Below are 27,212 nucleotides of genomic sequence, written 5' to 3'. Positions count from 1 at the left end.
ATCCCCCGCTCCCTTCCGGGGCAGCGTGTAACCGGGAAAGCCGTCCGGCTGCGGGGCGCGCCCCGCGCGGGTAGGCCCCGGGGAGGGCGCAGGATGTGGGGTGGGGGCAGGGAAGGGGTGTCTGTGGGGGAGGGTCGACTGTGGGTTTCTGACACGGGGAGCAGAGGGGGGTGTCTGTGGGGGAGGGTAGACTGGGGGTGTCTGACACGGGGAGCAGACTGGGGATGTCTCAGGGGCAGGACGGGGGTGTCTGTGGGGGAGGGGAGGAGGTGTTAGAGAGCAGGACGGGGTGTCTGACATGGGGAACAGAGGGGTGTGTGGGAGGGAGGGCAGGATGGGACTGTCTGACACAGATAGGGTGACCAGACCGCAAATGTGAAAAATTGGGACAGGGGATGGGGGGTAATAGGAGCCTAGATAAGAAAAAGACACCAAAATCGGGACTGTCCCTATAAAATCGGGACATCTGGTCACCCTAAACACAGAGAGGCGCAGTCTGGGGGCGCGGCAGGGGGCAGGCTGGGGGTCTCTGACACAGCGCAGCCCTGTGCGTGCAGGATCAAGTTCCCAGTGAGCACTGAAGAGCTGTGTGGCCCATGAGTTCTCTTTAACACTGATCACGTCTACACTGAGAAAAGGCATTATGTTTGTAAATGTGTTAACTAATGTGATGATAAACTTAACTTAGTACCTAACCTAGCAGAGATGGGGACAAGTTGAGTTTAAAAACAAAATAACTTTAAGACCAGCTAACATGTCTTTAAATGAGATTGTCCATGTTCAGACTAAGTGCAAAATCATGTATAACACCGTTAGTTAATATTTTCCTTGTGTAAACATGGCCAATGAAAATGATCAATGTGGAGTGTTTTTGGTCTGTCTTGTTAAAAAATGTATCTGCTTCTCTTTATTGTCTGACAGAGCACACTGTAAAGCCTATTAGTTTACTCAGACTTTTTTTGAATCTGTAGGCTGAGTTGTGAGGTTTTTGTTCTTGCAGGGTTTGGGAGTCTTGTTAGTATAACTTTGTCATAGATTTTTTAAGACCAGAAGGGATCAAATAGTCTGACATCCTGTATAACTGACCAAATAATTTTGACCTTGTTTTAACTTGATTCTGTATACATCTTTAAACTTTGTGTTTGTGAATGTATAATGTCATGACATCACTAAATAAATAAAATATAACATTTTTGCTTTGGTGAGGTATTGTTGGTTTTTACCTAAAAATGGGGATGCTGTCTTCACCCTTTGTTTTACGTTTTTGAATTTCAGAGGTCAGTAGCTCACTTTTATTTTTTTGTAAAATAACACAAAGGCTCCAGTCCAATATGTGCTTACACCAGCATGGTATCCCACTGGAATCATTGGGGACATGAATGGGTGCAGTGGATCAGGTTGCAGAATCAGGCCCATAGTGTGGGGACAAGGTGGTAGTCAGTTTTTGTGGCTTCTGTATGATCTATAAGAGGAACAGAAGTGTGTCTTGTTGACTATTTTTGTTTTTAATCTTAGAAATCTTAGGAAAGTCAAGTCCGATCTTGCCTGGTTTTGCTGGAGGACTTCCATGGAGGTTTCAGAAAAGTAGGTTTGGTGCTTTCTCAGCCTGGCACTTACAGTGAGTTACAAAAAGTCCCTAAGAAGTGCAAACTATAACCCCTAAGAAGTGCAAACTATAACCCCTTTCTCATTATTTCTTATGTTTCTAGGGCCTTGATTGTTTTGTCTGAAATCAAAGATGGAAATATACACCTGAGGAAAAAAACACTTTAAATCTGCTTTGTCTGTATTCATATGGATGAATCCAGGATGTTCCAAGAAAACACATCTGATAATTACTTGAATTCAGTAGCCCCAATTTGTGAAGATGGTGCTTTCCAAAAGAAAGGGCACAATGCAAGGACCCTTAGCCCTGAAGAAGCTGAGAAACTGGCAAGAGATCAAGCCTTGGTGTCTGACTTCAAAAAACTGAAACTGGAGAAAGATGCACAGAAGAACTGGGATCTATTTTACAAAAGAAACAGCACAAACTTCTTTAAAGACAGGCATTGGACAACTAGAGAGTTTGAAGATCTAAAAGCATGCCGGGAGGTGAGCCATATACACTAGTTCTACAAGTAAAGGGGCAAATATTGCTAATTATTTTCAAATGATTTAATAGTCCACCAAATAAGATGTCAGTGACAGATCACTGTTATACGTCAAATGTGCAGTGTTGTGTAGTTGATAGCTTCCATGACTTCTAAGATTTTAAAAAAAAAAACTGAAATTTTTTTTGATTGGACTTTTCATCCTGTTCTTTCCTCAATATCTCCATGAGTAGGCTCCATCAGGACCCATCTGAAAGTTTCAAATGTTGGAATCTCTTATGAAATCTTTGAATAATAGTTTATAATTGACGTATATTTTACATTCAGACCCACTCTCTAGAACAGTGGTGCCCAAACTTTTCCTGTCGCGCCCCTCCCTTACCAGTAATGGAATTTGTCCATCCCCCCCATCCCCCTTACTGCACAATTGGCTCAGCAGAGGAGCTTGGGCTGAAGGCAAACCTAGGCACAGAACAGGGGCTAGAGGCAGAGCTGGCCTGGGGTTGGAGAGGGACTCAAACAGAGCTGGGCCAGGGATGGGAGTGGAGCCTGGGCCAGGGGCGTGGCTGGGTCCAGAGTGGGGCCATGGCCGCAGGCAGAGCCAGGAGCGGGGCTGGAGCCGGGTTGGAGAGGAGCTGGCTGAGCGCGGCTGCGTGGCGCTCCCTCCTCAATCCCCATAGGGGCTGGCCTGGGCCTTACCGCATGTTTCTCTGCACCCCGTATGGGGGCATGCCCCACAGTTTGGGGACCACTGCTCTAGAATATTTGCTCTGTGTTCTAAATTAGATCTAAGTTCCTCTCTCTCTTCCAATTTGCAGACACAAGTTGCAAAACTTTTGAGCACCCTGTTATAAAGTCACCTATCTAGATAGTCAATACATTAAAATATACATTTTAGAAACACATTCAAATGTATTTGTTGTTCACCCTGTTTAATAAAAGGGCCCAGGCAAGGAGGATAGCATAATTTGATTGTTGCTGAAATGAGTAGATCGCTAATGAGATTTTAGTAATTTCTAAAGAGAAACTTAATGTAATATAAAGTAAAGCCTACACTTCACGTCAAATTGCCAGTGGAAGGATACTTGAGATTTTAAATTGATGATAACTGAAACTCTGATCCTAACTTTAAAATGTGAAAAGCAGTATCTTTGTACTATGAGGATCAACACAAGTGATGTGCTGTATGCTTGGCCTCTTTCTCCCATATAGTTTGAAGATCAGAAACTGACCATTCTTGAAGCAGGCTGTGGGGTTGGAAATTGCTTGTTTCCACTTTTAGGAGAGGACTTGAATATCTTTGCTTATGCCTGTGATTTCTCTCCAAGAGCTGTTGAGTATGTAAAGGTTGGTGTGATATTTGTCTGTATTTTTAGTGCTTCTTTAGAAATTTGTGTTCATCAGATTCCAGATTATCTAGCTTTGTTTTCTTCTATAAGTATGGTAAATTGTCCTGTATGGAAGAGGAGAGAAACTGATATATAGTACTGGAGCTTAATTTACAAGAAATTGAATCATCACTGAGGACCTGATTTTCTAGTATTAAATCATATTACTGTAGTAGTAAGTGTGAATGTTGTACTTGGATATTTCCTAAATGTTAAGTTTGGCCAATGAGAATAACAGACTGATTCAGCAATTAAGTCATTTCCCCCCCTCCAACATATCCATGTCCTGGTAAACTACACAGTACAACCAAAATTTGATTTGGGACATAAACTCAGCTGTGACATCTTTTGCGAGGAGGGACAACCAGAGTGATCTTGAAAACAAAAACTTAGAGGCTCTTTTCAAGAAAATTTGAAGACCTGTTATAAACAGATAGCATGTTTATACTCAATTCATTTTTATACAATACAGTACACCCTCTCTAGAATGCCCAACAAACCTTTGGCTATAGTGATCCTACCTCCAGCCCCGGGGCCACTGGCGTAATTATATTGTATTATTTTGACAAAATATGCAGAATTTTGCAGAATTTTAAAATGTGGGCAGAATTTTTATTTTTTTGGCAGAGTTCCCCCAGGAATAATGACACAGCACAGCTGCACCGGTGCAGCTGCTCCACTGTAGTGCTTAGTGAAGATGCTACCTATGGCAACAGGAGAGCTTCTCCCATCAGCGTAGGTACTCCACCACCCCGAGAATTGGTGGATATGTTGATGGGAGAAGCCTTCCTGTCAACATAGCACTGTCTACACCAGGGGTTAGGCTGGTATAACTCCATCACTCAGCTGTGTGGATGTTCCACATCCCTGAGCGACAAAGTTATACCAACATAATTTCCTAGTGTAAACAGAAAGCTTGGAGCGAATGCTCTTTTGTAGTTCTGTTTCCTTTTGTTGCTCTCCCAGTTAAAAAAAATAATCACAAAATACAAATTTATCTTTTATAATTTTATAATGAATGTTTCAACTAAAGCAACATCTTTTCACTCCATAGAAGAACACTTTATATAATATTGAGAGATGTAAAGTATTCCAATGTGATCTGACCAAAGATGACCTTCTGGAAAATATTCCAGCGGATTCTGTGGATGTTGCCACATTAATATTTGTGCTTTCTGCCATTCACCCTGACAAGATGCACCTTGCCTTGCAAAATATTTATAAGGTAAATGTGTAAGTATGACTTAACAGTTTTGGGGTTTTTTTTAAAGTCTTTTTTGACTCAAGAATACTATTCCACTCTGAAAAGAAACTATGTGAAAATGGCACCTCCTTAGTTAGTACTTTACTCCCTGGATGAATTCAGTCACATTCGCTTTTGCTTACTATGGGGACTAAAATAAGTTTTGACTACATTTTTCTTCTGTTAGTTCTGAGTGACTTGGATTCTCCTCTGGCTTGTGCATCATCAACATAACTAAATTCATATTACAAAAATTTTCATGTTGATAATATGACATCTAAATTGCTGTAGGACTGGCTGTTAGAAGAAAAATCTTTTTTGCAAGTAACCTAAGCAAACTTGCTGTATGGTCCTTGAGACGCAGCACATGGAACCACATGATGCCATTTTTACAGCATGACTTTTTGCCTTTTTAAGGAATACCATTAAGAAAATACAATTATGGCTCGTTTTTATAAAAAGGAAATCAGCTGATTAATTGGCTGAAAGTCAGATCAGAAATGAATGTTGCTTTCTCTAGGTTCACCAGGATTATTTTCTCCTGGTTTTTGGTTACCATTTTTATCTATACCTATCTAATAAATAATAATATAATATAATCATACCAAGCATCTTAACACACTAAAATAGAAAAAAACTGTCACAACAGTGCATTTTGATGGGAACTAAGTACCATTATTTTTCCTTTATCTGAATTTAAAGGTTCTATGGTAGTGTGTTAATGTTGATAATGATTAAGGTCCTGATCCTGATAACACTAACATATGTGCATAACTTTACACACAGTGAGTAGTCCCATTGAAATCAGTGGGACTACACACAGTATACAGAGTTAAGCATGTACAGAGGTCTGTGTGGGACTGGGGTCTTAGGCTTCAAACAAGAAGTAGAGGAGCATTAGCATCTCCTCTTGTGAAGTGCTGCAATTTTTCAACTCTGATTGAGGGTACTCAGCATCCTGTAGGAGCAGGCCCTAATATGAAGAGCTGAAAAATGCACAACTATTTTGAGATAACAGTTGTCCAAAAATATTGGCTACTGATTGGGAAGAAAGGTTCAAACTTTGATTTCTCATTCTGTTTGCAACATAAATTTTTTTTATTTGCAGTTCATATTTGGATTTTTATATTATAGGATATCTGCTGTATCACATCAGCTATAGTCTGAGTAATAAAGGTTAGGTTTTGATATACTTCAGAGTTTGTTTTCTAAAATAGAGATTTATTTCTTAACTCAAATGGGACAGAGGCTAATTACTGTTTTCTTTGTGAAGATGGGTTAGCTCATTTAATCCATTTGTTCACTTCTGCAGAAATTTACAAGTTCTCTCTCCTTTAAATAATTTTGTTATGTCCATTTTACTGATATAGCTGTATTTTATCTGATAGGTATTAAAACCAGGCAAATGTGTCTTATTTAGAGACTACGGGCTCTATGATCATGCAATGCTTAGGTTTAAATCTGGCAGCAAACTTGGAGAAAACTTTTATGTTAGACAAGATGGGACAAGATCATATTTCTTTACTGATGGTAAGATTTAATAGAAACTTTTTTCTCTGCAAGTTTTTTGTTTAAACTTGCTTCAGTGAATTGTTGCTATGCCTTTAAGGGTTGCTTGATACATATATGAACTATGAAACCTCGGTGTAATTTGTTTTCCAGCTGTACATGGTTATTTTATAAAAGTGGCAGGACTGAAGGAGCAATTTGATCTGTTGACAGAACTACCTATATGTACCATCATGATAGGCCATGGCAGCATAGGTTTAGAACTTGTTAGCTGCAGTGGCTTCATTCAGATCAATACTCTGAAAGAAAGAGAAAAATGCTTAGGGAAAGATTTAGTCTCATACGTCACTAAGTAACTAAGGGGTGAAATTATCCCATAATAATCTTTTTGCAATGTTCTTACATATATGAAGCCTGATTCAAAACCCATTGAAGTCAGTGGGCTTTGAAACAAAGGTATGACTGGAATGAAGGAAAGCTTCTACAAAACTTTCATTGAGGTAACACTGTGCTAATAATTTGACTAGTTGTGACTGCTGTCTCTTCTGGTAGATTATTTCCAAGTTCAGCCAGCTCTACATTTTAGTAAAGATAACTTTTTAAGGCATTTCATTATTATCATCTTAGGACATTAACAATACTTACAGTAGCACCTCAGAGTTACGAACACCTTGGAGTGGAGGTCGTTCATAACTCTGAACACAATGTTATGGTTCATTCAAAAGTTTACAACTGAACATTGACTTAATACAGCTTTGAAACTTTATTAAGCAGAAGAAAAATACTGCTTCTCCCTCCCCCCCCCTTTTTTTTTTAGTGATTTATGTTCAACACACTACTGCACTGTATTTGCTTTTTTTCTTTTTTTTGGTCTCTGCTGCTGCCTAATTGTATACTTCCGGCTCCAAATGAGGTGTGTGGTTGACTGGTCAACTCGTAATTCTGGTGTTCGTACCGCTGAGGTTCTACTGTATATATAGTCTTTCATTGAGGGATCTCAAAATGCTTTACAAAAGAAGATAATTGTCCCAACTTTATGGATAGGAAAACTGAAGCACAGAGAAATTAAACAATTTGCCCAAAGTCTTGTACAAAACTGGGATTGTAACTCTGGTCTCTTGACTCCCAGTTTTGCTCACTGAACACTAGAGAACAAATACTTCCCTATATTAATTATGGGGCTTTGTGAAAGAAAAAAGTCTTTTTTCTTCTTTAAAGGAAAATCAAGTATTGAAAGTCTCTTGGAGACCAATTTGGAGCCAAGTAAATAATTTTGATATTTTATGACATAGTCAATTACCTAGTTGCTGCTCATATTTAAAAATAAAACGAATTCCATTGATCATTTTTGAGATGTTTCTATTCTTTAAAGGATATTGATTAAATTTAAGATAAATAATGCAAGCAGCTATGCAACTTCACCCAAGCATTCCTAGGGTCATTTTTGTTCATCAAATAGCTTGTTTAGTTCCACTTATACTGGTAATTATAGTAAACTGAGCTCTGCTGTTGGAGGGAGGGACTGGCGGAGCCAACCTAGAAATGGAAATTTGAATCCAATTCCTTGTTAGGCATTTGGAGAATGAGATATCACAGTTGAGTGTTTGGATGGGAAATTATTAGTCGGGTTTTTTTCCTTGAATTTTGAAGAATATGCTATTACCTGCTGTCTCATTTTATTGTGGTGATATGAAAACAACCTGTATATTGTGCTACAGTAGCAAATAACTCTAAAATATCATTCACCAGTGTCCGTTCTTTCTAAAATGGCCTGTTGAGTTTAATTGTGATCTAACAAGTTTGTTTTTCCAGGAGGAAACATATTGTCTAGTGCAGCAAAATGTGCTTTGTGACCACTTGGTGGCGGTTCATGGAGGAGCTTGCCAGTCAGGAGGTGCTAGCTCTCCTCCTTATCTCTCAGCTGAGAGAAATAAAACAGATGAAAAGAGAGAGGTGAAAGGAGGAGCAAATACAGACAGTGATTGTTCCTTTTTAAAAAGGGATATATGCCTGGCTCAAACAGGACTATCAGTCTCTCTCACCTTCTCAGAGAACTAATTTTTTTACTCCCCCCAAATTATTTTTAATTAGTAGAGGAGTGAGTGTGTAGATCTTGCTCAGAGCCTGATTTCATTACAGTGAAGTTGTCCTATGGTGGCAGTATCTATTATTTGTATTTCAGTAGCCTGTATTTCTCGCACTGTACAAACAATGAGTAACAATTTTTGCTACCAATCTAATTAGGTAGAACAGATAAAGAAAAGTGTGAGGGTAAACAGAGGGGAAATGACTCGCTCAAGATCACACAGCAGGTGAGCAGCAGAGCCAGGTCTTCTGACTTCCAGTCCAGTGTCCTGTCTGCGAGGCCTCACTCTCTCCTCTAGGGAAAGAAAGTTTTCTTCTAGGTGTATACGGAAAGTATGTTTGAACTGTGGAGGCGTAGTATCAACATTTCCAATTTGCCACCTTGCTTTTTTTCTGTTTAACTACAATATGGGAACTTGGCCTATTTGCCCCTCCGTAGAGAGCAAGCCTGAGGCCAATCCACCACTGAAATCTTCAAAGTGGGGTTGAAGCGGGACTTAAGATGGTGCATTGGCTTTGTGGTGGCCCACTACACAATGTGAAAATAATTTCACAGTCATTCACAAGAGGAAATGGAAACTTTCAATTTAAAATGATAAATGTACACCATTTGGGAAACAGGATTGTGTTACCAGTTTAAAGCCCTAGTCCTGCAAGCTGCTCTGCATGAAAGCAGAGCCTCATTGACTTCAGTGAAGCTCAGTGCAAGTGTCGGTGACTGTCTGCACAGAGCAGCTTGCAAGTTTGAAGCCTTCGTGATTTTCATGAAAGTGGATGTAATTAAGTAGTTAAAAACAAATGCTTGTATAAATGCTCACTGATGCTTAAAAACAGTCTAAACTAACTTTTAGTAACACCACCTTTCATCTTTCTCCCTTGTAGAGTTCTTGTCTCATCTCTTTATGGCTGTAGGATATGAGCAAGTGGTCAATGAGTATGTGCTACGAGAAACTGTGAATAGGAAAGAAGGCCTGCGTGTTCCAAGGGTTTTTCTTCAGAGCAAATTTCGAAAGCCTCTAAGTGAAGCATGAGTATTTGCTAATGAGCCACAGAAATGCTTGTTTAAATGGGGCGGTGAGGGGGGGAATTCTAGTGTGGTGTTTTTCCTTGGCTGTACTATCCTGGAGTCTGCTAAACCAGAATGACAGAATCATGTTTTCCAGAACCTTCTGTTGTTTTTGATCCTTGGGTACAGAAGATGAGAGTGACTGTTAGAATACAATTTTAAGATAGGATAAAGGTACATATATACAATCAACCTCTTTGAGTGCCTAAATTTCCCCTTTTTAAAGTAAATTCTATGCACCATTGTTAGAGGCTCTTGTGTGATTTTAATATAAAAATGGTTTAAATAAGACAGTCTGTTTTTAAATAATTCTCCAAGGATTTTGCATAGGATTGTAATTTTCATTAAGGAAAGTATGTTGTTGAGCATAAACTGGCTAAATGTTAATTATAAACCGCTGTTTCCACTAGTTGTAAGAATGGATTAGTGTTATGTCCCTTCTCTTTCATATTAAAACTATTTTATATTTCTGCTGATGGACACTTTTTGTTTGATATTCATTTTTATAATAAGGCCTATTAAAAGTTATAGGGGTTTATTTTCTTTTCAGTGCATATAGGCGTCTGCACCTAATTTATATCCGGTGTTAAGAAGACACACTCCATGTGTGAAAGGTTAGCCAAAATACTGTTTTTATTATGAAAACAATCATCTGTAGCAATTTGATGAACTATTTCTTAAGACATCTATTAATCATTTATAAGCTATTTCTGAATGGAATCTTAATATAAAGCGTGATCGTTACTTTTATACATGCTTCCACTTTCTACCAGCAAAGAGAGACTTTTTGGGACTTAAGGGGGGACAACAGCCCTGCAAACACAAAACCATTGCCTCTGTAAAGCATGTGACCTGACGCGGAACGTTGCCTTGTTTGTTTTGCTACATCTTAGACAGGTTAGAAATAGCAGGAAGAAACACTTCTTTTAATTTATGTCCATCTCTTTTACAGGTGTTCTGTTTCTTTCCTGCTTCCACTCCAAAAATTAGTTAAGCTGTAGACCTGTGACCCACTAACAAAGCAATTAAGCCTCAAGGCCCATCAGTTGATGGCCTGGTGGGGCTGTTAGTTAGTGAGGCCATCAGTGCTTCTTTGGCATGAGTGCAGTATGAGCATTTATGTCCATTTCTCAAAATGTTTCAAGGGTGACTGGTATGACAACCCCCCCCTTTTTCCCTTTTCAGAGAGGCTGAGGCTAACAATGTCCTGTTAAGAACAGTGGATACTTTTTGCAGACAAGCACCTGCCCATTACATAATGTTAGGGAATAGCCAAGAAGAACGAAGTGGGGGGAGGAGACCTCTGTGCTTTTCCCTTCACACACCCTGGCCTAATCTTTGTAAGTTGAAGAGCCAAGAATCACATGCCTCTGTTGCTTTAAAAAGACATTTTGAATGTCACAGGGCTTCACTGAGTCTCGAAAGGGAATCTGGAGTCTCTTCTCTGAGCAGTGTTGAAAGAGATGACCCTCCACCACCCCAGAATTCAATCGCTGCTGGCAGAGAAAGCCAAGGAGTTGATATCTTGCTCAGTGAGATGACTGGTGGTTATTTAACCCAGAAGGTTACAAAGTCCTCTGAATGGTACCCTAGTCCCCAAGTGATGTCTAGGTCCCCTAGACAATCCATGTTGCAAGAGGATAATCTCCTTTCCCTGAGATTTACACAAGACTGTAACCAATGCCTGATTCACACCACTGTGAAATTTAATATTGTTTGAAGTATCTATTCAATGCTCTGCTTCCTGGGTGAAGCAGCATGGCAGTTTTGTCATCATCCTGTTCTCAGATGGTTGAAAGGAAGGAGAAGCTGGTCCTAGCCCATACCACATCCCAAAATCAGGCTGGGTTTGTTCTCCGTAGAGTTGTATTGGGGGAGAAAAAGGGGGGGAAAGGAGGTGGTGCTCTTGGCTCAGCTCTGAATGCCATTAGCATTGTGGTTCTGTTTGTCCCAGAGGGAAGAGGTATTTACTACTCTAGCCCTTGCTTGCTGTAGCATGGTTCATCTACCTTTCATGTAACTAGGGAGGAGAGGAGAAATGCCTGCCAACTGTTTCATGGTGACCAGGCTTACAGTGGGGATTGGAGCACACCGGGAGGGTGGAGTAGGATACAGTGGAAGAAACCTAACCCTTCCCACCTACAGAGTACAGACAGCAGGGAGAAACCTTGAGGTCCCCCCAACCCCATCTGGTGTTGAATGGGAAAAAGAAAGAGGGGAAAAGTCCAACTCTGCACAAAGGAGGGAAGTGGAAATGCCCCCTGCAAGTGCTGAAGGTGGGAATAAGCATTCTTTCCTGTTAAAGATGATGGGTGTGGGTAGTAAACCACTGCCTTCCTCTCCCCCCAGAAGATACATGTAGGTAGAGATCCCCTTTTGTTGGAGCTTATTTGAAATGGATGATCACAGGGCCTTGCTCATGGGCCTCCATACTTCTGGACCAGTATATAGAATTGTGGATACTTCTCTGAACTCCGAACCATTAGAAGTCTTCATAATTAAATTATAATAAAAATAACCTATCTTAACTACAGCTCACACACAACCCTCTGGCTGCTGAGGATTTTGTAGCCCTAGAATCCTGTCTTATCTCAAGAATTGTCCCGGGGGGAGGAATGAGGGTAAGGTGTGTAACAGGATTTTAAAATATATATCCATGGTATCCTCCTCACCTATCATGCTGAGAAATTGCTCTGCAGCACTTTTAATGAACATGTGTTATTCATCTTGCTACTCGAGTTCTTGTCAATCAAGCAGGGCTGCTGTTTTGTTGACCTGATTATGGGGAGATGACTTCCTTCCTGTCCCCATTAATCTCAATGGGCTGCTTGATCTAGCTTGCTTAAACTTATCCAGTGAGGTGCTCCTGGCTAGATCTGTTTCAGGCAAAATTTAAAACAGAAAACAATTAGAAAAATAACCATGCATTTGAAGGAGAAAACAGGCCCATAATGGGAGGCTTTGTGTTAACCTTGGTAACTAAAAGACTGTTTATAGATTGGGTTCCCTTGTGGTGTCCTGTGGTTCTGCAAACAGAGTGGTACTTTGGTGTTAAGCAATTATCACTGTGCTCAACCCCCTACTGAATATGCACAGCTTGAATGGAAACAACATAAAAGCTATGAATATTGGCCTGAAAATGTAATTAACTCAACGTTATACATCTACAAATGTCAGTAAACCATATGCCAATGTGTGGGAAAGGATGCAGGTTTGGTCTCACAATAGCCAATCTGCACATGCTGTTCACCATGAAATCAGGGAAATGATTAGACCTGACAACCTTTTTCTATTGTTTGGAATATTAAGTTCATGCATTTGAACATATTGGAGATATAAGATGCCACCAAGGTATCTGAAAGCTTGCAAGAAAATAAATAATGAGAGTAAGTCTTCAGAAAAAAAATTAATTTACCACAGATCTGTCGACTTTCAGAAAATACTGTTCTTACTGAACACTGGATAACATGCAACTAAAATGAATTGTTTTTCTGGGTAGTGAATCTTTTGAAGGAAGTCATGTAGGTTCCAAAACAAGACTGCCTTACAAAGTGCTGCAGACACAGATAATTATACCATTTTAAGTACAAATGATGGTCCGTGATACCGCTGCTAATATGTGCAAGACATTTTGGAACGCAGAATTTTCCATTGTTGACTGGTTTTCCTTCGTTCAGTGCTGCTATGCATACACGATGGGTTTTCCAGCAAATGAGTTGTCTGATTATGCTTGTTATTAGGAAGAAAAATTGTGAACAATTTGAAGCATTTTAGTGCAATGACTTCACAGTTATGCATTCTGCAAAAAGATCTCGGCCTCCCAGAGGTGCAGTTGATTCAACGCGTAAGTACATGTTGGCTCTCTCCATTTCTACTGTAGCATATTTATTAGAACAAAGGCAGGCAATGAGTCTGGGTTGTACAGAGGCCCAGAGACTGTATTTTGCAAAGATAAAGTAACTAGCCTAGTCAGTGGCTTTTAGCAGAAAATGTTTTCTTTGTTGCGTTTAAAACAGATTGGAAGACCGCATAATAGTTTCAACTTACATAGACTTTCTGGTGTTATATTTGTATAAATTGTTAGTACCAAATATGTTGGTATTTTTAGTAGCATCAATGAAGTGGCAAATGTAATACATGTGTCTTTCATTTATGGATCTATCCATTATTTGGCTTCAGCCAAATAACCTTCCAATTATTTGGTATTCATTTGTGCACTAACTTTCAACTCTCAGTACACCCGTTCCATGCTGTATGGTAAACGGACAGCCTGATATGGTTCTCATGAAAGGAATGAGTAGGTCTGTGCAACATGGGCTGGTGAGCCTGGAGCTAAAATAGCCCTGATTACAGGATGAGTCACACCTGGATTGAAACAGGTGCTCTCAGGCTAAGAAGAGCAGGAAGTTGAAGTAAAGGGGGGCAGCCTGGGATACTGCAACTATGTCTGTAGATGCTGTAGGGAGCAAGAAGGCTCCTGTAGGGACCTGATTCAGCAAGGCAAAAACAGAAGTAGCAGGAGAAAGCTCTCCAGGCAGGGAGGCCTGGGAGAGACTGTAAAGGCCAGCTGAGATGAAGACTGTGTGAGTTTGTGCTTTGTGGTGTTTTTGGATTAATCTGGAGAGAGAGACACTGAATTGGGGGGGGGGTCTAGAGGGACAGTTTGTAAAAGAGGACTAAAGAAATGTGATTCTTTGTGGGGCTTGTTTGAATGACTTATGAACTCTTAAAGGGCCTTGAAGAGTGGGAGAAACAGAGCAGGACATTCCAGAATGACCTGTGGCCATGAGGAGGCACTCAGGAGGTGGCTGTGCAATATTAATTGTAATAGCAATCTGTAATAGCACACAAAGGGCAGGGCCAAATATATGGAGATGTTTATCTATCTATGATGTAGCTTTTCACAATAGTAGAAAATACAACTGCCTTGTGAGAGTCATGAGCTCTCTGCTTCTGCAGGGGTGCAGTGAGCAAGCACTCCAACACAGCCTTGGCAACAGAGATGATCAGTCTTAATTAAAAATTGGCTGCCAAGAGGAGTGATCTGAGAAGCTGACCTGGATGCCAGAGGGAGTCTGTTTATTGAACAGCTACTGTCCTTAGGAGATAGTACTTATCTCATTAAAAGAGCTGTAATTCACAATAACAAAGGTGGTTGGGGTTGGCAGAAGTAGAGCTTGTTCACTTGGCCAGGTCCTTAGAGGAGTCTGGTGAACGATGTTCATGCCCTCTGCAGCCTAATCTCTTAGGCCTGGTCTACACTAGGAGTTTATATCGAATTTAGCGCCGTTACATCGAATTAACCCTGCACCCGTCCACACCACGAAGCTATTTAGTTCGACATAGAGCTCTTTTAAATTCGACTTCTGTACTCCTCGAAAACGAGAGGAGTAGCGCTAAATTCGAAATGGCCATATCGAATTAGGCTAGGTGTGGATGGAAATCGACGGTAATAGCTCCGGGAGCTATCCCACAGTGCACCACTCTGTTGACGCTCTGGACAGCACTTCGAGCTCGGATGCTCTGACCAGCCACACAGGAAAAGCCCCGGGAAAATTTGAATTCCTTTTCCTGTCTGGGCAGTTTGAATCTCATTTTCTGTTTGGACAGCGTGGAGAGCTCAGCAGCACTGGCAACGATGCAGAGCTCTCCAGCAGAGATGGCCGTGCAATCTAATAGAAAGGGGGCCCCAGCATGGACTGATCGGGAAGTCTTGGATCTCATCGCTGTGTGGGGCGATGAGTCCGTGCTTTCAGAGCTGCGCTCCAAAAGAAGGAATGCAAAGATCTACGAGAAGATCTCTAAAGCCATGGCAGAGAGAGGATACAGCCGGGATGCAACGCAGTGCCGCGTGAAAATCAAGGAGCTGAGACAAGGCTACCAAAAAACCAAAGAGGCAAACCGACGCTCCGGATCCCAGCCCCACACATCACGTTTCTACGAGGCACTGCATTCCATCCTAGGTGCGGCCGCCACCACTACCCCACCACTGACCGTGGACTCCGAGGATGGGATATTGTCCACGGCCGGTTCCTCGTCGGAAATGTTAGGTGACGGGGAAGATGAGGAAGGAGATGAGGAGGACGAGGCAGTCGACAGCGCTTGCACCGCTGATTTCCCCGACAGCCAGGAGCTCTTCATCACCCTTACCGAGATCCCCTACCAACCGTCCACAGCCCTTACCCCGGACACCGAATCAGGGGAAGGATCAAGCAGTGAGTGCTTTAAACATCTAAACATTTCATTTTAACATAACTGGAATATTTATATTGTTAAGAATGGGCTTTTCATTCACTCATTTAAACATAGAAACTTTTATTTATAACAAAACAGGAATAGTAACTATATTAGCAATTTGGTGTTCATGATTTATTTGGCTTAGTCAACTATTTAGTCCTAACTATGTATAAAAAATCAAATAATGTCTGGATATTCATGATTAGGCCACCACAGGACGCTCCACTCTGTAGTCCCTTATGCTGCACTTAAAGGAAAAGACGGTCAATGTGCCCGGGAATGGACAGAGAGTCCTCCTGGGATAGCTCGGCATAGCTCTCCTGGAGGTACCGCTCAAGCATGCGCATCAGGTTCCGCGGCAGGGCGACCTTGTTCGGTCCACCATGGTAACACACGTTCCCACGCCATGAGTCCATTAGGTAGTCCGGGATCATGGCACGGCACAGCATGGCGGCATACGGCCCTGGCCTCTGCATGGTCTCCCGAAGCATCCTTCCCCTCTCGGTCTCCGAGATCCTCATGAGAGTAATATCACACATGACGCCCTGCTTTAAATTAGGGAGGGGAATGTTAGTATTGGGACTGCTTTGCAGCCACGCGGTGGAGGCGGCAGAGGGGCAGCATACAGGGACCTTTCCCGGGGACAGCCACGAGGTGGTGGGACAGGGGCAGAGCTCATGCTTCCCTGATTGCTGCCAGCAGAGAGTGGCCTTGCATTCAGTGCGAAAGGAGCCCAGTGCTACTATTACATTTTTAAGCTGCCACAAGTCTACGGCTTACCATGCTTTCCTGCAACAGAAGTAGAGGTGTCCTGCCACGCTTCTCTGATCGCAACTGCAGGACCCCAGGCACTGAAGGCGAGGGCCGAAAATTCGACCTTGTCCTGAGTGCGCATGTGAAAGGTCCAGTGCATGGTGTTGTTCACAGAGAAAGACTATGTTCTTTGTTAGCAACTTCATTTATCTGTCTCAGGAATTCACTCCCTTTTTCCCATTCCCACAGACACATCTGCGACTGTCTCCCAACCCAGCCTGGGCATCACACTCCCAGAGGCTAGCGCAGATTAGGAGAAGGAAGAGGAAGACGCGTGAAGACATGTTTTATGAACGTATGGACTGCTCACGAGAGCAGGCAGCCCAGACGACACAGTGGAGGGAGAACTTGTCACAAATGCACAGAGCAGTCATGGAACGGGAGGAGAGGTGGCGCCAGGAGGACCAGCAGGCTACTCAAACCCTGCTTGGACTAATGAGGGAGCAAACGGAGACGCTCCGGCGCCTAGTGGATGTTCTGCAAGACCGGAGGCAGGAGGACAGAGCCCTGCTGCTGTCTATCTCTAACCGCCCTCCCCCGCCACCAAGTCCCACACCCCCCTCACCAAAAGTCCAAAGAAGGAGGGGTGGCAAGGGCCGTTAAAACTTTCAGTCGGCCCCTGCACACTGCTGCAGCACTGGAAGGCTCTCGTTCCACAAAGTTTGAAAAGTCCTTTCCTACCCATCTCACACTAGCCCACGTCCAAGTTTCCTCCCCCCCCTTTTCATGTGCGGTTCATAATAAAACATCTGTTTCTGTTAAGTACTGTTTCCGAGAGTGTCTTTTAGAGGGGATTCTGTCTGAAGGGGGGGAAGGGGTTTGTTACTTGGACAGGACAGTCACCTGTAGCAGGCTACAGAGGCGGGGGCAGGTCCAGCATCAGGACACATACACAGTGCAGTCACCAGTTACCCTGGTCAGTCTGGGAGGCGGTTTTCATGTTCTGGGGTGCGAGGGGGTTGATCTGTGACTTTGTGGCGGGGGAGGGCAGTTAGAGATCTTATGCCGCGGTCCTTATCCTGGATCACAGAGCCATGCAGCAGGGGGTCTGTTACCCTCCGCCCCCTGCCAGAAAGTCACTTGGCCGACACATACACGCAGTCCCGCCCAGGACTGCTGGCAGGCTGCGTTGAAACAACCAATCCAGCACTGCGGAGCCTGTCATTCCCGGAGTTTAGAAGCATCATTTGCATCAGAACACTAAACCCGCCCCCCGCCACAGTCTGCATCCCAGGTTTAAAACATTCCCGCGAAAACAGTAAGAAAGAGAACTTTGTTCATTAACAAAACGGAACAGATTTTATTTGTTGGGAAGGTGGGGAAGGGGGTATGTAACTTGGAAGGATAGTCAACAGTAACTGGGTAAAGAAATGGGGGCAGGTTCAGCATCTGTGTCCACAAAGTAAACAGTCACTGGAGACCCTGCTCAGTCAGGAACCTGGCTTTCAAAGCCTCCCTGATGCACAGCGTGTCCCGCTGGGATCTTCTAATCGCCCGGCTGTCTGGCTGGGCGTAATCAGAAGCCAGGCTATTTGCCTCAACCTCCCACCCCGCCATAAAGGTCTCCCCCTTGCTCTCACACAAATTGTGGAGCACACAGCAAGCAGCTATCACAATGGGGAGATTGGTCTCGCTGAGATCACAGCGAGTGAGTAGGCTTCTCCATCTCCCCTTGAGACGGCCAAAAGCACACTCCACCACCATTCTGCACTTGCTGAGCCGGTAGTTGAATAGTTCTTTCCCTGAGTCCAGTGCGCCAGTGTAGGGCTTCATGAGCCAGGGCATTAGCGGGTATGCAGGGTCCCCGAGGATGACTGTAGGCATCTCCACATCCCCAACAGTTACTTTGTGGTCCGGGAAGTAAAGACCTTCCTGCAGCCGTCTAAACAGACCAGAGTTCCTGAAAACCTGAGCGTCATGAACCTTGCCAGGCCATCCAACGTTGATATTAGTAAAACGTCCCCGATGGTCCACCAGTGCTTGCAGCACCATGGAAAAGTATCCCTTTCGGTTGATGTACTGGCTGGCCTGGTGGTCCGGTCCCAGGATAGGGATGTGAGTCCCATCTATAGCCCCACCGCAGTTTGGGAATCCCATCTCGGCAAAGCCATCTATGATGAGCTCCACGTTTCCCAGGGTCACTACCTTAGATAGCAGTAGCTTGACGATTGCCTTGGCTACTTGCATGACAGCAACCCCCACGGTAGACTTGCCCACACCAAAGTGGTTAGCGACGGACCGGTAGCTGTCTGGCGTTGCGAGCTTCCAGAGGGCTATGGCAACTCGCTTCTGGACAGTCAGGGCTGCCCGCATCCGGGTGTCCTTTCGCTTCAGGGCAGGGGACAGCAACTCACAGAGTTCGAGGAAAGTCCCCTTCCGCATGCGAAAGTTGCGCAGCCACTGGGATTCATCCCAGACCTGCAGCACTATGCGGTCCCACCATTCCGTGCTTGTTTCACGGGCCCAGAATCGCCGTTCCACAGTATCCACAAGACCCAGTGACAGCGAGATGTCATGGGCGCTGGGTCTCATGTTCTCTGAGAGGTCGGAGCTAGTGTCTGACTTCATGCCGTCACGGTGGTGCCGTAGCCTCCTCTCATGATTTATCTGCAGCTGCCTCTGGTACAGGTGGATGAGAAGCTGCGAGGCGTTGAGAACTGCCACAACTGCAGCGATGGTCGCAGCGGGATCCATGCTCGCACTGCTGTGGCGTCCGCGCTGTCAGTAATCAGAAAAGCGCGCGAACTGATTTCCCGCCGGCGCTTTCAGGGAGGGAGGGAGGGAGGGAGGGCGGGATTGACGGACGGATGACAACAGGCGCCCAAAAGCACCCTCGACACATTTTTTTACCCAGAAGGCATTTGGGGCTCGACCCAGAATTCCAATGGGCAGCGGGGACTGCGGGAACTGTGGGATAGCTGCCCACAGTGCACCGCTTCCAATGTCGACGCTTGCCCCGTTAGTGTGGACTCACAAAGTCTCACAAAGTCGAATTACTGTCCTTAGTGTGGACACACACGTTCGACTTTGTAATATCGATTCCACATAGTCGAATTAACTAAAATCGAAGTACTCTCGTAGTGTAGACAAGGCCTTAGGGATGTTCATGAATTGGTCGAAGGATTAGAGGCGTTTAACCACAGTCTGCCGAGTGTCCCAAGTCCCAGTGCATGCAGAATTTTTTTTTCTTATAGCCAGCCTTTGGACTTCAATTTGTGTATGGTGTTTGGATGCAAAGAAGAGCTGCTGGTGTTCCCGGCTCTATAAAAGGGCTGTGATGCCACGTGTATATATGGGATTGTAGTGCAACTGAAGTCCAAAAAAGGGTGACTTCTGAGGTTTTTTATTGAAATCTTAACTTCAAGCTGCTGCTCTGGGAAAATGATAATTTAATCTGAAAATTTATTATGATGTCACATTTAGTGGGAGCTTGATTCTTTTTCACTTCCCCAGACTTGTAGCTGCTACACAAAGCCTACACTGTAAAACCTGTTCAGAAGAAAATGATTGTAAAGCTTTAAAATAAAAACTTGGTTCCTCTCTGCACCGATACAACAAATAAACCTGTTAATTTCTTTAGTAGTGAAATGATGCTGGTCAGAAAGGGGAAATGCTGTTGTAACTAGTGGTGTTCCCCAAGGGTCAGTCCTCGGACCGATCCTATTCAACTTATTCATAAATGATCTGGAGAAAGGGGTAAACAGTGAGGTGGCAAAGTTTGCAGATGATACTAAACTGCTAAAGATACTAAACTGCTAAAGATAGTTAAGTCCAAAGCAGACTGTGAAGAACTTCAAAAAGATCTCACAAAACTAAGTGATTGGGCAACAAAATGGCAAATGAAATTTAATGTGGATAAATATAAAGTAATGCACATTGGAAAAAAGAACCCCAACTATACATACAATATGATGGGGGCTAATTTAGCTACAACAAGTCAGGAAAAAGATCTTGGAGTCATCGTGGATAGTTCTCTGAAAATGTCCACGCAGTGTGCAGAGGCGGTCAAAAAAGCAAACAGGATGTTAGGAATCATTAAAAAGGGGATAGAGAATAAGACTGAGAATATATTATTGCCCTTATATAAATCGATGGTACGCCCTCATCTCGAATACTGCGTACAGATGTGGTCTCCTTATCTCAAAAAAGATATACTGGCACTAGAAAAGGTTCAGAAAAGGGCAACTAAAATGATTAAGGGTTTGGAACGGGTCCCATATGAGGAGAGATTAAAGAGGCTAGGACTCTTCAGCTTGGAAAAGAGGAGACTAAGGGGGGATATGATAGAGGTATATAAAATCATGAGTGATGTGGAGAAAGTGGATAAGGAAAAGTTATTTACTTATTCCCATAATACAAGAACTAGGGGTCATCAAATGAAATTAATAGGCAGCAGGTTTAAAACAAATAAAAGGAAGTTGTTCTTCACGCAGCGCACAGTCAACTTGTAGAACTCCTTACTTGAGGAGGTTGTGAAGGCTAGGACTATAATAGAGTTTAAAAGAGAACTGGATAAATTCATGGTGGTTAAGTCCATTAATGGCTATTAGCCAGGACGGGTAAGGAATGGTGTCCCTAGCCTCTGTCTGTCAGAGGGTGGAGATGGATGGCAGGAGAGAGATCACTTGATCATTGCCTGTTAGGTTCACTCCCTCTGGGGCACCTGGCATTGGCCACTGTCGGTAGACAGGATACTGGGCTAGATGGACCTTTGGTCTGACCCGGTACGGCCTTTCTTATTTTCTTATGTTCTTATGCTTTCGAGAACTAGCTGAGACATTGTCTAGAAATACAGTCCCCATTTATCAGAGTGGTGCAAAGCCTTGGGGTCCTGTTTGACTATTCACTAAGCTTGGATGACCGGGTAGCATCAGTATGAACAAATTCCTGCTTTCATCCCCAGCTTTCTAGGATGATGCATCTCTTCCTCCTGGACAATGTCCTCTCTACAGAGATCCAGGCGTGTATCATGTCAAAGCTGGATTACTGTAATTCACTTTATTTGAAGGTGAATGTGAAGATCTCCACAAAATACAGCTGCCCACCTTCTTCAACAGTCTAGGCCAAGGGGTTGGCAGCCTTCAGCATGCGGCCCATCAGGGTAATCCGCTGGTGGGCCACAAGACATTTTGTTTACGTTGACCGTCCGTAGGCACGGCCCCCCGCAACTCCCACTGGCTGCGGCTCACCATTCCCAGCCAATGGGAGCTGCAGGAAGTGGTGGCCAGCACATCCTGGGCCACTTCCCGCAGCTTCCATTGGCTGGGAATGGTGAACCGCAGCCAGTGGGAGTTGCGGGGGGCCGTGCCTACAGACGGTCGACGTAAACAAAATGTCTTCCGGCGAGCCAGCGGATTACCCTGATGGGCCGCGTGCCGAAGGTTGCCAACCCCTGGCCTAGGCCATTATGAACATGGACCTGATGCTTTCACATCCCTCCCCTGGCTCCCACTTAGCTTCTAATACCAGTTTAAGGCTTTGGTCCTAATCTTCAAAGCAATTAATGGATCAAGCCCCCCCCCCCCCAGCTACAGTAAAGACCAAATGTTGATCTATGAACCACTTGGACAGTTGCACTCCTCTGGGCAGGGCCCCCGGCGGGGGCTCCGCTCTCCCGCCGGGGGGAGGGCGGCCGGAGCCCCGGGGCGAGGGTGGTGAGCCCCGGCGGGGGCTCCGCTCTCCCCCCGGCGGCCGGGGGCAGGGCGGCGAGCCCCAGCGGGGGCTCCGCTCTCCCCCTGGCGGCCGGGGGCAGGGCGGCGAGCCCCGGCGGGGGCTCCGCTCTCCCCCCGGCGGCCGGGGGCAGGGCGCCGGGGGGGGAGGGCGGCGAGCCCCGGCGGGGGCTCCGCTCTCCCCCCGGCGGCCGGGGGGAGGGCGCCGGAGGGGAGGGCGGCCGGAGCCCTGGGAGGAGGGCAGGGAGCCCCGGCGGGGGCTCGGCTCTCCCCCCCCCCCGGCGGCGAGCCCCGGCGGGGGCAGGGCGGCGAGCCCCGGCGGGGGCAGGGCGGCGAGCCCCCCGGCGGCCAGGGCGGCGAGAGGGTGGCTAGCTCCGGCTGGGGCTCGGCTCTCCCCCCGGCGGCCAGAGCGCCGGGGGGAGGGCGGCGAGCCCGGCTGTGGCCCCGCTCTCCCCGGCGGCCCGAGCGCCGCGCCGCCCCCCTCCAGGTGCCGCCCCAAGCACCAGCTTGGTTGCCTGGTGCCTGGAGCCGGCCCTGCCTCTGGGACAGTGAAGATCACTGGATGAAGTGGACCAGGATGAAGCATTCGAGAGCTGAGGACAAAGCACTCTTGATTCAGGGGATCCAATTTTTGGGAGAAACTTCCAACAGAGATTAGGTGGATCTGGAGTCCTGACTGTCTTTAGGAAATGCTGCAAAACCTTCCTCATCAAAAAGGCCTTTCCAGTCTAAGAAGGGCACTCACAACATTGACAGTCTTTGAGCCCCAGCCCCCCACCATCTAAAAGGGAAAAAAAAAAATCAAAATTCCTATCCCAAATGGGGTGGTTGTTTTTTTTTTAATCCTAAAATGGAGAAGTGCCAGAGCCTCCATGAAATCAACTAAGGACTTTGTTCTTGCTATTGGTTTTATGTGGAAGGTACCCATACTATGGTGATGGGCAGCGATATAAAAATCTGAGAGACTATGGTGCTACTGATGAAGTCTCTGGAACTGAGGTAAAAGGGGCTTAAACCCTCAACTATAAGGATAGCATCTTCCAAAGATGATCTTGAAAAATCCCCTTCCTTTACTTTCATGTTTATTATGGTGGTACATAGAGACCCCAGCCAAGTGGGGCTCCATTGTTTTATGTGCTGTACAAACACACACTGCAAGACGGTTCCTCCCATAAAGCTCTTAGTTTTTAAATGCAAAAGACTGATAAAGGGTGGGAGAAAAGTAATGTTATCCCCATTTTACAGATAGGGCAAGTTATTTAATTTGTGTCTCAGTTCCCCAATTCTCAAGTGGTTGGTAGCAGTAGTGGTACTCAAATCCTGATCTGAGTTCCTATCCAGTGCCTTAATCAAAAGGAACTTCCTCTTGTCACAGAGCATATTCTCTGCTACAGTGAAAAGGAAGCACTGTTGAAGAGGAAATATGGCTAATACATTTGTTACCAGTAAGATGCAAGAGACCAGGGGTCTACCCCCACCTCTGCCACTGGCCTGATGGATGACTTTGGTCAAGTCATTTAATCCCTCTGTGCCTCCATTGTGTCTATAAAATGGGGATAGTGAGACTGGCTTCCTTTGCAAAGTGCATTGAGATCGATGTATGAAAACTGCTATGTGAGAGCTAGATGGTTATTTATGAAGTGATGTAATCTTTTTCCTGAAATTGCTACTGCCTCTTTTGAAGTGAATGGTAATATTTCAATTGACTTAACTGGTAGTAAGGTCAGCCCCCAGCTTGTAGCTTTTACGCAAAGCTCAGGCATCAGCTTTGGTTACCAGTATACAGTACATCGAAGTATGAATTGGCTCATAGCTATGGCAGCTCTGACATATCCCTCCTTTGCTGATCCTCAGAGGTTGGGGATGAAGGGAAAGGAGGCACTGCTCATGTCACCAACCCCAATCATTCAAACTAGTGAATCAGACCCCTCCAAATCACGTAGCTTTTAAAAATAATACATTTTCGGGGGTTTATTTGCCTTCTGGATTTTGAGCCCTTGGAGTTTATAAGCTTTTCCCTGTAACCATGAGTGCTAAAAATGTTTTTCTTTAAATGGAAGCCAAGATTTTCATAATCACATGACTCCAGAAGCTGGGGCTTGAAGAAAAGTACAAAATATGATGATTGGCAACCCTGAACTGCTCCTAAGCCCAGTCCCACCCATCATTGCAGCTCAGTGACTCTAATCCTCACAGCATTCATAGAATCAGAGAATATCCGGGTTGGAAGAGACCTCAGGAGGTCATCTAGTCCAACCCCTTGCTCAAAGCAGGACCAAGCCCTAACTAAATCATCCCAGCCAGGGCTTTGTCAAACCTGACCTTAAAAACCTCTAAGGAAGGAGATTCCACCACCTCCCTAGGTAATCCATTCCAGTGCTTCACCACTCTCCTAGTGAAAAAGTTTTTCCTAATATCCAACCTAAACTTCCCCCACTGCTTGTTCTGTCATCTGGTACTACTGAGAACAGTCTAGATCCATCCTCTTTGGAACCGCCTTTCAGGTAGTTGAAAGCAGCTGTCAAATCCCGCCTCATTCTTCTCTTCTGCAGACTAAATAATCCCAGTTCCCTCAGCCTCTCCTCATAAATCATGTGCTCCAGCCCCCTAATTTTTGTTGTCCTCCGCCGGACTCTTTCCAGTTTTTCCACATCCTTCTTGTAGTGTGGGGCCGAAAACTGGACACAGTACTCCAGATGAGGCCTCACCAATGCCGAATAGAGGGGAATGATCACGTCCCTCGATCTGCTGACAATGCTCCTACTTATACAGCCCAAAATGCCCATTAGCCTTCTTGGCAACAAGGGCACACTGTTGACTCTTGTGGTGGGGCGGCTGCCCCACCCCTATGCTAGAGGGGGCTGCAGCAGGCCAGTGGGGCTGCGCAGATGACCAGCCAATAGGAAGAGGGCTTATTGGGAGCCAAACAGGGCCCAGATTGGAGGCAGCCAATCAGGGCCAGGCTCAGCCCTATAAGAAGGCTGCTCAGGGAGAGAGCAGTCAGTCTGTCCCAGACCTTCATGGGGGGGAAGGTCTGTCTCCAGAGCAGGAGACCAACACCTCGGACAGAGCAGTGCTGGGCAGGCTCGGGGGGAGCACAGTCGGGCTCTGGCCCAAAACCTGCCAGACTGCGGGCCCTGAGAGAAAGGGCCTAGAGGGTGTGAGGGGCCAGAGGGGAAGTGGCCCAGGGACAGTTGCACAAGGGGAGAGAAGGAGGGCAGGAAGGCTGCCACTAGAGGGTCCCTGGGTTGGGACCCAGAGTAGTTGGCGGGCCTGGGTCCCCCCCCCTCCCTTCCCCCTTGTACTGCACCTGGCCATGCAGTAGGGTGGCTGAGACAAACTGCAACTGGCCCTTGAGACAAGGGGCTAGCTTTTGGAAGTTGTGGTTGGCCACTGAGGCCAGTGCAAGGACTGCTGAACAACCACCCCCCCTGGAAGGGGGTGAGGATGGACTAAAGGGCACTGCCGGAGGGCAGTGGCCTGAAGAGACGCTGCTGAGCGGGGAGCAACGTGGGTCCAGACTCCAGTGAGGAACAGATGACGGACGGGACACCACCAGCAGAGGGTGCTCCCCATGGACTGAGCTAATTCCCGGAACAACCAGTGGGAGGCGCTGCGGTGGTGAGTCCCAACTTGTCACAACTCCTATCCAGCTTCTCGTCCACTGTAACCCCTCCTTTTCTGCAGAACTGCTGCCTAGCCACTCAGGCCCTAGTCTGTAGCAGTGCATGGGATTCTTCCGTCTTAAGTGCAGGACTCTGCACTTGTCCTTGTTGAACCTCATCAGATTTCTTTTGGCCCAATCCAATTTGTCTAGGTCCCTCTGTATGCTATCCCTACCTTCCAGTGTATCTACCACTCCTCCCAGTTTAGTGTCATCTGCAAACTTGCTGAGGGGGCAATCCACACCATCGTCCAGATCATTAATGAAAATATTGAACAAAATATTAGTAGGGAAAGGTGGAGAGAGGGTGCTTATGGCTTATCCTGTAATTGCTGCAGCCTGTCAGCTTGCTGGATTTATAGCATAAACCTTTTGGCAATACTGTATTTTTAGTACAACCCTATTTTATACTATTGTTTAAAGTCCAGCCACAGAAGAACTATTTAGCTATACAATAAGAGTCCAGGATTGTCTCTCTGTTGCCTAGAATGTCTGTGTAGTCAGTACAAAGTGATGGAAACAGCTATATGCATGATTGAGAGCTCTTTTTGTTTAGAATATCACCAGGTTCAATCATCACTGATATTGGCAGTCATTTACCATTCAATTTTGAAGTTCTCTGCCTTTTTTATTTTATGAATTACACCTGTACAGTACAGGTACAGTAAGGCATGTGTCTACGCCATGCCAAGAGTCCTAGACCTTTGTGACATCAGAGGCAACTCAACCACTCACCACTTTTATGCTACAGATAATTTGCATGCAACAATTTTATTGGTTGTATGAGGGAGACTGCACAGAGGGTGGATTACTTGGCCAACTGCTACACCTATGCAAGAGCACAGACTTTCAGCTGTTAGTTTAAAAATAATAAACCTTTAAAACATGTTCATTTAATTATGTCAGAAATATATTCAGTTAACACAGTATATTTTGTATTAGGATAACTTGCAGTGGAGAGAACAAAACACTAAATCACTGGCCTACTAGGTAGCCATGTTAAAATTAAGCGCCTAGGCTGGCTTCAATAAAAAGATGCGAAATCAAACTCTGACAAGTCTCTAACTGGCCCACTTGGAAAACAGCTCATTTTCACATTCTTTGTTTTAAATACCCAGAGATGCAGAGTCCATCAGCAGGGTTGCTTACCTGTGCAAAAATTAAATTGGAGGAAAGGAACAGTTGCATTAAAAGTAAGTTGACTTGAAAGAGAAAGGAATAAGTTTTCGACATTTTGCTCACAAGGTGGCAGTAGATACTTATCAGTGCTACCTTCCTTTTAAAGCTTAACAGTAAACCTCCACCTAAATCATTAACCTAATCATGGGGGAAAAAATTATACACGGGTGGGCCTATGGCCTTTCTGATGTGCCATTAAACCTTTGTTTCCTTTTTAAATAGCTCTTGGATCCTGAAGAAAGAAGGGAAAATTAGGACTTACTTCAAGA

At 45.0% G+C, this 27,212-nt stretch overlaps 1 protein-coding gene across 2 annotated transcripts; it reads left to right on the top strand.

Annotated features, from left to right (window-relative positions):
* Nucleotides 1–10: 10 nt before the first annotated feature.
* Nucleotides 11–9,861, top strand: METTL6 (methyltransferase 6, tRNA N3-cytidine). Of its 2 annotated transcripts, XM_065399140.1 has the most exons (7): nt 11–70; nt 1,516–1,584; nt 1,710–2,091; nt 3,303–3,437; nt 4,533–4,703; nt 6,110–6,251; nt 9,198–9,861. In XM_065399140.1, exons 3-7 carry the CDS (start codon nt 1,795–1,797, stop codon nt 9,344–9,346), a joined length of 894 nt encoding a protein of 297 aa, XP_065255212.1. In that variant the 5' UTR covers nt 11–70; nt 1,516–1,584; nt 1,710–1,794; the 3' UTR covers nt 9,347–9,861. The 2 variants fall into 2 exon arrangements, with proteins under 2 accessions (XP_065255212.1, XP_065255213.1); XM_065399141.1 differs by lacking the exon at nt 6,110–6,251 and having other exon boundaries at nt 9,198–9,315.
* Nucleotides 9,862–27,212: the final 17,351 nt, after the last annotated feature.

Source organism: Emys orbicularis, chromosome 2, assembly GCF_028017835.1.
Source record: "Emys orbicularis isolate rEmyOrb1 chromosome 2, rEmyOrb1.hap1, whole genome shotgun sequence".
NCBI classification, from domain to species: Eukaryota; Metazoa; Chordata; order Testudines; family Emydidae; genus Emys; species Emys orbicularis.
Note: the sequence above shows the minus strand (reverse complement) of the source record. Positions and strands in the feature narration are given on the sequence as shown.

What these genes read in the sequence shown, in the direction of transcription:
- METTL6 (XM_065399140.1), top strand. Translation starts at nt 1,795, where the DNA reads ATGGATGAATCCAGGATGTTCCAAGAAAACACATCTGATAATTACTTG. An exon ending in ATCTAAAAGCATGCCGGGAG is followed by an intron (nt 2,092 to 3,302) that starts GTGAGCCATATA and finishes TCTCCCATATAG; the next exon opens with TTTGAAGATCAGAAACTGAC. An exon ending in ATCATATTTCTTTACTGATG is followed by an intron (nt 6,252 to 9,197) that starts GTAAGATTTAAT and finishes TCTCCCTTGTAG; the next exon opens with AGTTCTTGTCTCATCTCTTT.